Source organism: Meriones unguiculatus, chromosome 12 (assembly GCF_030254825.1).
Source record: "Meriones unguiculatus strain TT.TT164.6M chromosome 12, Bangor_MerUng_6.1, whole genome shotgun sequence".
Taxonomy (NCBI): Eukaryota; Metazoa; Chordata; class Mammalia; order Rodentia; family Muridae; genus Meriones; species Meriones unguiculatus.
Genome location: NC_083360.1, coordinates 29,698,313 through 29,710,872, shown reverse-complemented (window position 1 = coordinate 29,710,872; position 12,560 = coordinate 29,698,313). Strand labels below are relative to the sequence as shown.

General features: G+C 41.9%; 1 protein-coding gene across 20 annotated transcripts in view; it reads left to right on the top strand.

The window, feature by feature from the left end:
• Positions 1-11,836, top strand: part of Grk4 (G protein-coupled receptor kinase 4) — a 64,760-nt gene extending 52,924 nt beyond the window's left edge. For 12 of the 20 annotated variants that reach the window (XM_021643682.2, XM_060365464.1, XM_060365471.1 and 9 more), the window contains 4 exons: positions 1,303-1,511; positions 6,089-6,226; positions 8,720-8,857; positions 9,363-11,836. In XM_021643682.2, coding sequence (XP_021499357.1) covers positions 1,303-1,511; positions 6,089-6,226; positions 8,720-8,857; positions 9,363-9,578 — 701 coding nt within the window. In that variant the 3' untranslated portion in view covers positions 9,579-11,836. Of the gene's footprint in view, positions 1-1,302; positions 1,512-6,088; positions 6,227-8,719; positions 8,858-9,362 lie in introns of those variants that run through there. The other 8 variants (XM_021643675.2, XM_021643676.2, XM_060365470.1 and 5 more) reach the window with 8 other exon arrangements.
• Positions 11,837-12,560: the final 724 nt, after the last annotated feature.

The following is a 12,560-nucleotide window of genomic DNA, read 5'->3' as shown; positions in this document are numbered from 1 at the left end:
GTGACCACTGAAAGGGTAGTTCAATCTTGCTAAGGGTCACCACCCACAGGTTGAGAACCACTGATCTATAGGGTCTTTCTTTCCTAAGAAAGAAAGGAGCCCTCTTTCTTTCTTTTTTTCTTTCCTTCCTTTGTTCCTTTCTTCTTTTTTATCTTGCTTTGTTTGTTTGTTTGTTTGTTTGTTGAGACAAGAGTCTCTCTGCTTAGCCCCTGCTGTCCTGGAACTCACTCTGTAGACCAGGTTGGCCTCAAACTCAGAGATCCACCTGCCTCTGCCTCCCTAGTACTGGGATTGAATACATGTGTCACCATCACCAGGCTTCTGCAGCCCTCTTTCTAAAATAAGGAGCAGTACCCATAGAGAGTTTTAAGTTTATGTGGTTGTGTGAGGGCAGAGTCAAGCAAGGCCACAAGTCTCCTTATGCAGCTAGTATCCCATGCATTGTGGACATACAAGCCTTACCCACCTGATCCCTGGGAAATTAATCATGTTCAGAATATTCCAAAAATAAAGGGCACAGTGGGTCTTTTAGATCCTGACATCCCCCGCCTTGAGGTTTTTCTGGTTTCTTCTGACTTGGGAACAGATGACACTTGAGGCACCCATAGGAACATTCCAGTGGAGGGAGTACCCCCAGGAGGCAAGCTTTCTCTCCATACCATTTCACCATATTACACATCCTGCAGCAAGCAAGTTTATCCAGTATAGATACACAGACACAGCCTCAGTTATCCTTTACATATCAAAGAACCCAACTCTTTGAAGTATATAATTCAGTGGATATTGGTCCCTTTACAAAGTTGTGTATCCATCATTGCTCATTACTGTTACTCTGTCTAATTTCCTCACTTCAGATTTAATGAGCTGATATCAACTACTCCTACTCATTACTCCCTATTCATTTCTACTCCCAGGTCTTTCAACCATGAATTTATGTTCAGTCTCTGAATTTGTATATTTTACGTATTTCATATAAATATAATCATATGATCTTTGGCTTTTTGTGATGTTTTTATTTTGTGGAGTGGGGGGGGGGGTCAAAGCCAGGGCTTTGTGTGTATGGGTGACCTTAGATGTCCTGGAACTAGCTCTGTAGACCACTCTGGCCTTGAATTCACAGATACCTGCCTGCCTCTCCTGGGATTAGAAGCATGTGCCATCACTGCCCGGCTGTGATTATTTTTTTAACTTAGCATGTATTTAAGTTCTTATATCATGTTAACTTAATGTATTACTTGGAATTAATTATAAGAATTTTTAAAACCAAAATTTAATTAAAATTTTCCTGTATTTGTTATGTAGCTCCAGAAATCATCAATAATGAAAAGTATACATTTAGTCCTGATTGGTGGGGACTTGGCTGTGTGATATATGAAATGATTGCAGGTCATTCTCCATTCAAAAAATATAAAGAGAAAGTCACCCGGGAGGAACTGGAAAGAAGAGTGAAGAATGAGACTGAGGAGTACTCTAAGACGTTTTCAGAGGATGCCAAGTCCATCTGCAGCATGGTGGGTCAAGTTCCAGAGGCAGGGAAAGAATTAACTCACTTCTGGCTCTTTTGATGGTGTAGAGGGCAGTAGTCAAGTAGGTAGGCATCCTTCAGAAGCAGGACAGCCACCCACTTCCCAGCTTAAAAGCCCTGGTCTAACAGCAAGTCCCAGGTACCAGTGATCTCAACCAGGCCTCTCAGTAACCTACCTTCTTCCTGGTACTCTTGCCTAGAATTTCATTTTAGGCAAACAATAAAAGCTGTTCAAATTTCTCAGCCCAAACTTGAGAAATGACTGGTCAACTAGAACAAAACAGAGGAAAATTAATGACTGTTTCTGTAGTGGTGGTATTGAAAGGAAGAATAGTGCCAAATTACTGTGTTTTCAGAAAACAGCTGCTGAGTCTTGTTCATTAACTCATTTTATAATGAAATTCAATATAAAACTAATTTCTAATATATTTTGAAAAGGGATGATAGTGTCTGCCAATTTCTTTTTCTTTAAATCATGACAGACACTGGAAGGCATAGTTGGGCCAAGCTGACACAGACCTTACAGATTTGATTATTGTATTAGGGCCTTCACCATCCATGTGTCACAATGTCAGAGAGCAAGTCCTAACCCATAGTCCACCAACTGCTGGCTATCTACACATTAAACGGTACCTATAGGCTTTTATTTTTTTCTTTTAATGACTGTCCTTTGAGGCATCTTTAAAAATTTTAATTTCATCAAGGATTCACTGAGCATGATCAATGTTCCAGGCACTGGGAATACAGCGGTGATTAAACAGAAGTTCTGGCTCTTCCAGTATTTTCATCATGTTACAGTAGGCACTAATAGTATACAGTACAAAGTTGACCAATGTGCTGGCTGCTGTAGAACAATGCATATTCTAATGGAACCAAAAACATGGGGCCTGATAAGACACCATAGTTGGTAGGATTTAGGGGTCAAAGAGCTAGAAGAAATGTGAATGTATGGCTTGGATAGCATCAGTAGAAGAGCAGATGTGAGAAGTATTCAGATTCAAGATGGACCTTGTAGGATTTGCTAATGCAGAGAAAAGGGGTCAAGGCTGAATCCCAACTGATAGTCTGAGCAGCAACACTGAATAGGAGGAAACATGAGCACTTGTGTGGAGAGGTAGACTTGCTGGACCAAAAGCCTTGGATAGGGCGAAGACAGGCACTAGTGCACAGGGGAAGATGTTCCTTCTCATAGTTTGGAGGCAGTGCAGGTAGCAGATTTGTTGTTGCGGGACTTCCGTGTTCTCATGCCCTCAGCATCATGGTGCAAGGGTAGAGAGGGAAATGGAGTTATGGGGGAGATAAAATATGAAGCAACATAGGGAAGATGAACTTGAAGATCTGGGGAGCACACAAGGGTTCTTTATTGGCATCAAGTGTGTGCATATGGAGATGCTGGCCATAACCCATTGGTGTTTTGTTCCTGCCCTGCTCTGTGCAGGTACATGGGCCCAGAGACAGCAGAGAGCTGTCTTTGTCCAGCTCTGCAGTTGGCTCAGGCAGGTATGATGAAGCAAGAGGGAGGCAGGCAGGGAAGCTGGGTATGTGCAAAGAGGACTTGAGTGCTGGACCTTACAGTCTTAAGTTGTTAAACTAAAGTGATACAGGGAAAGGCAAGGAAGGAAAAGACAGTAGGTGATTATATCCCAGATGTGAGTCATGGGTTGTTGGAATTGAGGCTCCTCCAGACCAGGCTTAGAAAAGAATAGTTGGAGGGATACACAGATAAGAAACTGTTTGGAAAGGAGTTGATGAGGCCATGCTGGTCTTAAGGAACCTAGCTTGTGCCCCAGAGAGAAAGTGGTCTAGCAGTGTAGGAGATAAAGGGGGATATAGGTGTGAGAAAGGCCAACAATTGTGCCTATTACTGGAGTATACTGGTAACTTTTTGTGAGTTAACATTGTCTAGGGAATAATTATTTGGGGCTCCATTTTGTTTCCACGTACAAAGTGATGGGTGTTAAAAGTTTGTCACTGAGCCGTGGGAGCCTTCTGGCTTTTCTCCCAGCTAGTCTACTCAGCTTGGAGCTGACAACATTTCAGTGTTTTGATCAAGTGTTTTTACATTTGGCTTTGTAAATATTGACTGAGTACTTGCTGTACCTGGGTCACTGACAGAACTACACTGTGACAGCAGAGCTGGAACCTGCTCTCAAGGATCTCACAGTTTAATCTAAGGCCTGTATCCATAAGAATGTCTAACAGGCAGAATTTGGGTACTATAAACTCAAGGAAGTCAGAGGTTTGAAGGATGATAATCTTGTTATGCTAGAGGCACTGGGGAAGACATAGAGTCGGAGCGAAGGACAGCTATTGTAAGTAGGCTATTGTAAGTAGGCTTCCAGTTGGCCTTGTTTCAGGAACCCATATCTTACCTCTCTAAGCCTCAGCAAGTTTGTCTATAAGATGCAGGTGAGACAAGATGCTGGGGGGGGTGGATAAAATCAAATAATGACAGTAAATTGTTGATACACATTTATCTTAGTTTGTTCCCTGTTGCTGTGACAAAACACCTCGATAAAAAGAACTGAAGGGAGAAACGATTTATTTGGCTCACAACTGCAGGTTATACTCCATCATCACAGGGAAGTCAAGGCAACAGGAACTTGAAGCAGCTAGTCTAATCACATCTGCCTTCAACAGCTAAGACTAATGAATTAATGCATGCATACCAGTTCTCATCTGCTCACCTCCATTCAATCCAGGACCCAGGTCATGAAATGGTGCAGCCCACATTAAGGGTGGGTCATCCTATCTCAATTAACTCAAATTAAGAAAACCTCTCACAAGAATGCCCACAAGTCCTGCACTTGGGACCCTTTTTCTCCTACTTGGTTGCCTCATTCAGCCTTAATATGAGGGTTTGTGCATAGTCTTATTATACTTTGTATGCTATATTTGGTTGATGTCCCTGGGAAGCATGATTCTTCTTCTTTTTTTTTTTTTTGGATGTAATATATGAAAGTTTTAAAAAAAAGAATGCCCACAAGTAAACCTAATCTGGACAATTCTCTTTGCTAGCTGGGTGTGGTGGTGCATGCCTTTAATCCCAGCACTTGGGATGCAGAGGCAGGCTGATCTCTGATATTGAGGCCAGCCTGGTCTACAAGAGAAACCCTGTTTTGAAAGCAAAACAAAAGCAAGAGACTCCTTTTCCAGGTGGTTCTAGATTGTGTTCATTTAACAGCTAAAATCAACAATCATGCTCAACAGCTGGCTCTTAAACAATGAGTTGTTTCCCACTTGAATGGGTTAAAGGAACACATCTTAGAACACAAGGGTAACTTGCCCAAGAGCAGAGAGGAGGTTGTGCAGAGGGACAAGAACTTGACCCAATCTTTTTTGATTGATAGTAATTGTGGCGGAAGGCTTATTTGACTTTATGAGAGTTATAAATATGTAAAGAATACTTTTGGCAGAGCGGTGTTGGCACATGCCTTTAATCCTAGCACTTGGGAGGTAGAGGTAGGCAGATCTCTGTGAGTTCATGGCCAGCTGGGTCTACAAAGTAACTTCCTGGATAACCAGAAGTATATAGTGAGACCCTGGCTCAAACAAACAAAGAATACTTTGGAAAGAGATTGTTGGGTGTGTAGTGGGACATTGCTATAACTCTAGCACCCTGAAGGTGCAGATATGCATATGAGGATCTCAAGATCAGCCTAGGCTATCAGACCCAAAATCAGTGCCCCAGGAGATAAACACTTGTCACATAAGCCTGATAACCTGAGTTTTATCTCCAGAGTCTATGTCAAAAGCCAGATGTGATGGCACCATACATCCCTGTACTCCTGTGGTTACAGTGTGTGGCAGAGATAGGAGAATCATCTGGAATTTTGTGAGGCCAGCTAGGCTGGAATACACAACACAGCAGCAGAAATGAGAGACCCTGCCTCAACAAGATGGAAGGCAAGAATGGACTCCTGCTCTAGAAAATTGTCCCTTGACCCACCTGCACATATTCACTGTGTCATGTACCCACACTCACACAAATATATAAGTAAAACTAAAGAGGGGGAAATTACAGAGGATGTTAGAGACAGGAGCGAGATAGATAGGAGTTACATATATACAGTTTCTAGAAGGTGGCTTGCTCAATTTTTAACTCACCTGCCTCTGCCCAAGTGCTGAGATTAAAGGGTTCACTATGAGGCACAGCTCTTCAAGCCTCCATCTCTTGAGCGCTCATAGCAAGACTTGAGTCTTAACTCTTTGTGAAACCATAATCTACTTAGTTAAGTCTGAAGTTGTACAGTTTGGTTGATAACTTGGAAACTATAATGACTATTTATTTGGATATATATCCTTTCTGCCACTCTTACTTCTTTGGTTATGGTTGTTTTTTGTTTTGTTTGTTTTTCAAGACAGGGTAATCCTGCCTGTCCTGGAATTTCGTATACCAAGCTGGCCTTAAACCTCACAGAGACCTGCCTGCCTCTGCCTCCTGAGTGCTAGGATTAAAGACATGCACCACCACCGCCTGGCTACTTTGGTTGGTAAAGAGGAGAGTTTTGAGTTTACATTTGTATTCTAATAGCATCAGTTGATTGTTTCTCTCTTGTGTAGTTACTCGTCAAGGATCCAAGTAAACGGCTAGGCTGTCAGAGTGATGGAGCTGCTGCTGTAAAGCAGCACCCAGTGTTCAAGGACATTAACTTCAACAGGCTGGAAGCAAATATGTTAGAGCCCCCTTTCTATCCTGATGTAAGTATGCTGCCCAGAGTAGCCAGGCCCCTAAGAGCATCCTTATAACAGTCTTTATGTCAAAGCACACTTGATAACAGCCAGCAGGTGGGTTCTGCTATATGAAGTCTGCTATTTCTGCTGCTTCTGCCTATATCCCACCACTCCTACAGCCTCAGGAAGACCTTCTTAGTAGCTCTCTGACTTCCAGGCCTGGGGTGCCCAGTCTGTCACTGCTGGGGTAGAAAAACTCCTGTCCTTTCCCAATTCTCAATGTCATTTCAGACCTCCTAGGCATGCCCCCCACCTTTTTCCTGAGACAGTGTTTCTCTGTATAACTACCCCAGCTGTCCTGAACTTGCCTTTTGAAGCATGCTGGGCCTCAAACTCACAAAGATCCACCTGCCTCTGCCTCTCAAGTGCTGGGATTAAAGGTGTGTGCCACCACCCCTGGCCTTGCCATGCCCTGAGTGTGCCAGTGTTCCTGTTCTGATCTTAGTGCTGGGTTCACCTCCATGCCTATGCTCATTATTTACACTAAATGCATGCAAGCTGCTTTAGTCTAGAATGTGCATCCCTCTCTACTTTTCACAAGCTACTGGGACTGGAGCTGTCAGTATGTGTGCTTCCTTATGAGTGTTGCTTTTTGGATCAAAAATGTCATGCCTCCAAAAGGTCAGGGCATGGCACTTAATATGTACCAGTGCCTGGTACATAATATAGTACATAATAAGTGTATATAATAAATATAGTACATAATAGGTGAACTACTGATAAAAGGATAATTGAATGAAGAAAGCCTGGACTCTACACTTAGCAGTTTGCTATAGACACATTCTAAAAATGGGAAGGTGAGTTTTCATTGTTGGAAGGAATTAACATAGATCTACAATTAAGGTTTTCTTAATTTATAAGGCTTCTTTAGAACTTGATATATATCCTAAATATTTAGAACTTGCTTAATATCCATAATATTTGTTATAGTGGTAGCTGCTTTCTTGGAACTAATTTCTGCATGACATGTTCAGGGCATATCCACTATCTCCAGTGCAGATCTAGGTGTGAAGGCAAAAGGGAAGAAAGGTAGACAAGGGAGTGCTTCTGCACGGAGAGACAATCAGGAAGACAAAACTGACTGGTGTTCTGGGAAAGTGTTGCCTGACAGTGAGGCATACATGACCTCATATGGCTGTCAGGTCTGGAGATGGGGCTGCTTGGTTGAAAATCAGGGAAGACAGACAGGCCAGGTGGTCTCTCAGGAGGGAGGGGAAACAGCCTTGGACAGGGGCCATCCTAGACCTGTCTATGTCCTTGGTTTAAACAGAATACCCCATTTGGAGGCAATTCTGGACATTCTGGACATTCTGCTTGCAGAATTAAGACTCTCCTTGTAGAGCTCTATAGGTCTGGACTTTTGGTCTAGACTGTCCCAAAAGAGGGCTTGCCAGTCATTCTATCCTTCACTTTGTGGGATAGATGAGAATAGGAACAGTGCTGACTAAGGACCTGCACATTATTACTGTGATTATGATACACATCATTTGGTCAACCTGGCAAACAGTGCAATGGCTCCTCAGTATTGTTGGTGTATTTTGCAGCAACAGATAAAGACCCCTTAGTTAAAGAGTTCTATGCTTAGTGTTCTCCTTAGCCCCAGAATGTCAAGCAAAGCTCTGCAGGAATGGAGGCCTGGGCCTTCAGAGCCCTGTATGTTTATCTGACCTCTTGCTCCTGAGGACAGCAGTGCCAAGGTAAGAGGCTTTAGGCCTGTGCCCTGGAGAAATTGCTAGTGAGAAGGTTGCTTCCACTTTTTACCCAAATGCTAAGGAGGTACTTTGCAGGTAAGATGCTTAGTGCCAGAAGTAAGGTAAAATTATGACTAGTGGATCCTCCAGCCAGTAGTCTCCATAGCTGTTCACAGTTCTCTCTGTGTCTCCCAACAGAAGTAACCCATACCACCCTATAATTTCAGTCTTTGCAAGGTTTTTTTTCCCCCTGCAGGAAGAAAGAGACCCTTATGAGGGCTATATAAACATCTTTTGGGAGAAGGCTAGAACAGAGACAGAACAGGATCTGTGACACTAAAAATTTCATGAGGAAAGTAACACAGGAACTTCCTTTCACAGAATATGTTATAAGTTAGAAAATTGGTTTGAAGAGAAGACCTTGGCAATAAAGGAGGTGGGGAGGAATATGTGTGGACTTGGTCTGTGTAATTAAGGGAGCCTAGAGTTGCTTTGGATCAGGAATGTAATTAAGCAGTAGAGTTCTTGCCCAACATGTGCAGGTCCCATGTCCAGTCCCCAGCAGCTGAAAATTAAAAATAAAGCATCTTTATAAGCTAGATGTAGTAGCTGGGGGTGGTCAAGGCAGCCAGATTGTGAGTTCAACGATAGCCTAGGCTATGTATCCCTCTCTCAAAAAACAAAAACAAAAACATAACCAGACAAGAAAACAAAAGAGTTATTCACGTTGTCTCATAGGCTGATGCCTTTCTTTGTTCTTGGTGCCCAGCCACAGGCAATTTATTGTAAGGATATCTTGGATATTGGGCAGTTCTCTGTGGTGAAAGGAGTCAGCCTGGACAGCAATGATGAAGCCTTCTATGCCCAATTTGCTACAGGGTGTGTCACCATCCCCTGGCAGAATGAGGTACTACTCTTTCTAGCAGAGTAGGTTTATACTAGTTTTGATGGTGTGTGTGTATGTGTCTGTCTGTCTGTCTGTCTGTCTGCCTGCCTGCCTGCAGAGTAAATTTATGCAAAAGACTGAATCATGAGGACTAGATTATGGGTAAACCAAGACCTTATCAACAGTTGCTAGAAGCATGATAGCTACTTTGGTCCTAGTTCCAGGAGGTGGGCAAAAGGCAAGCTTGGGATTTGCCTGCCATCCTGGAGTACTGCTCTCTAAGTAGGGCTAGCTGGCAGCTTGGCTCCAGTGGAATTAGCTTTTTGGTAAAGAACAAGGAGTAGAGGCCACTTTTTTTCAAGAAGAGGTCAGAAACCAGGAATCCAGGAACTTGGAGCCTGTGGAGGTTTGGGAGATATGGTGCCCCACACGGAGGTCAGGTATTAGGTGAGAGCTAATAGTGCTGGGTGATCAATGAACTGATGGTGTCTCCAAAGCTGCTCTATCCTGTCTTCTGTGCATACAGATGATTGAGTCTGGATGTTTCAACGATATCAATGAAAATGCAGATAAGGAAGATTTGTCACCACATAAAAAAGAGAAGCTGTGTCCTGCGTTTCTCAGACAACAGAGAAATTTCTTCTGTAGACTCTTCAGAAGAGGGGTAAAAAAACCTGTTGTAAAAAATGTGAACTGTTGTGGCTGGGGCTGTTGCTTAGGGGAGAACATTAGTATAGTATGAGCAAGAGTTTGGGTTTTAAGAAACAGGAGTGTGTGCATATGTATTTACATCCCCTCCCAATGCCTGTATATGTACCAAAAGAAAAACATTTTCTAATGGAAACAGCCCTTTCTTTTTTTATTTTTGGTTTTTGGTTTGTTTTTTTGTTTTGTTTTGTTTTGTTTTGTTTTGTTTTGTTTTGTTTTGTTTGAGACAGGGTTTTTCTGTGTAGCTCTGGCTGTCCTTGAACTTGCTCTGTAGACCGAGCTGGCCTTGAACCCAGAGATCCACCTGCCCCTACCTCCTGAGTGCTGGATTAAAGGCGTGCACCATCATTGATGGGCTAGTTTCTTTTCTTTGTGCAATGCCTCATAAAGGAAATTTCAGCCACGGGGTAGCTCACACTTAGGAGACTGAGGTTAAAGAATTACCTTTAATTTGAGTTTGAGGCCATCTCACTACATAGTCAGTCTTTGTCAGGAGAGAAGAAAAAAACAAAGAGGAGGAGACAGAGGGCAGAGACAGGCAGATGAACACACACACACACAAACACACACACGCACACACACACAGATTGATTTCATATAGTTTAAGAGCCATATGATTCTATTTAAGGCTTATCTAAGAAGAGTCTTCACGATGCTGCTTTGCTCTTGGTGGCAAGACTCTGTTCTGATCCACAAAGCAATGACTTGTTAGCACTGAAGCTGGTTCCTGTTTTGGTGACAAAGCATTTGACCTACCTCAAAGGTCAGCATCTAATGGAACTTCCACAAACAATGCATGATAGTCCTCTGCGTTCTGATTCCAACTACTGCTCTCTCACTTACACAAGAAAAGCAGGTTCCCTTCTAAAATTGGAAATCAATTGAAGAGACTTTCTGTAGTATTATTACTCTTGCTCTACAGCTAAGGAAGACCCCGGACTCCTGATCCTCCTGCCTCAGACTCTTAAGTGCTGGGATTAAAAGTGTGTTGCAACACACCTGAGAAGATTAGAAAATAATTTCACCAAGTAAAATATCCTATGAGTGGATTGTTTTGCTTTGTACCTATCAATTCTTTTTTCTTATACCTATCATTTCTCGAGGAATTTATTAAAAGATTTATATTTATATTTTAATTTATATTGTTTTTCAAGATTGAAAAAAGATTTCGGTGATAAAAATATTTTACAGTGTTTGTTGTTATGACCACACTTTCTGTCATAACTAGGGGATAGCTATATGAACTGACCAAATCAGTCTATTTCTGCATACAGTTAAGTCTTACTGGGCATCTCTCCTTACTCTGAGCCCATAATGACATATACCGAGGCGTGTGTCACTGATGGAATAACGTTGTACTGTATGGAACACATTCTTACCATGGGACCTGTTGGTGAAGGAGCCAGTGAGCCTCATTTGTCTTGAATTTGATTTAGTGTACAGCAGTAAAAAGGCAGCAAAACTCATCTGTATCTCTGTATATAAATTAAGCATATGCCTTTAAGAGTTATTTTTAGTAGTACAGGAATGGAAGTTAGGATGTTGTGTATACCTGATAAGTAGTCTAACAATGAGCTACATACCTGTATCCCCTTTTATTTTTAAAACATTTTTGAAACAGGGTCTTATTACATTGCCTGGGTTAGTCTTAACTTTGAGATCCTTATGGCTTGGTTTCCTGAGTAGAATACAATTAGAATTTCATTTCTTGAAGCAAATAAGAAAAATGTATTAAAAGTTTTTGCTTTAGTATCCTCTAGATTCTAGGACATTATATCATTTGTTCCTAGGTATCTTTGACGATTGGTTCAAAGATGCCAAAGTCTAAAAGTACTCAAGTCTCTTATATAAATGGACAGTGTTTATATACAAGGCACACAAACTTCTGATTACTTTACATCACCTTTAGATTGCTTACAACACATACAATATGCAGATAGTTGTCATACCATGCTTTTAAACTTATACAACTGTCATGACTTTAAAAGCCTTTTTTTTTTTTGTATACTTTTGATTTGGGGTTGGTTGAATCCATGCTTATGGAACTCATGGTTACTCAAGCAAAGCAAAACCATATTGGCATTAGAGACATGGCTGAGGGTGGCCATTGTGCTGTGTGTTGCAGGGCTGCCTGAACATTGTCCCCAGTGAGTCGGGGGAGCCAACACATCGCTGACTGTTCACTGTGCAGACCACAGAGCGAGACCCTGGTGTTAAGAAGGAACCTGTCACATACTCAGTGTCTTGTCCTTTCCATGAATTGTAATAAACAGTCTATAACACTGTTTATAATGTGCTTTCATATATTTTTTAAATTAATATCTACATTGTCTTTTTACTGAAGCTGAATTAAAGAAGCCTGAGAATACCACTGTGTGCCCTGAAACTCCCAAGTGTGGATGTCTTATGCATTTTAGCAGTTTTCAGAAGCCTTGTCTCTTATTATCTGTCCCAACACTGTTTAGAACCTTGACAGTTTTCCCTCAGCTTCATTTAGATTTGTATTGAACTGTGAATGCTACTTTTATAAATTGTTAATTCAGTTTATAATTCAGTTTCTATGATTCTCCCAGAATCATAGATCCTTCCTTCCTTTCTTCCTTCCTTCCTTCCTTCCTTCCTTCCTTCCTTCCTTCCTTCCCTCCCTCCCTCCCTCCCTCCCTCCCTCCCTCCTTCCTTCCTTCCTTCCTTTCTTTCTCTTCCTCTCTCTCTCTCTTTTTAAATCTCTCCTTCTTGCTTTGGTACTTACTCATCCTTGGAGGTCTTGGGTAGATTCTAGGATCAGCATGTAGTTAAATGTTACCTGAAGCCACACACCATCTTCCTGGAGCTAAGCTATTTCACATACAAAGTAAAAAGGTTTTCCCTATGGTTCATTGAGGTCTGTTATGCTCTGACTCATATCCAGTCCCAAACAGTTCTCTGCTTCCTTGTCTACTTGGACTGTTCCTTACTGAGCTGAAGGAGGCTCTTCAGCTCTGATATATCATCAAATGGATCACATTTCCATTTCACC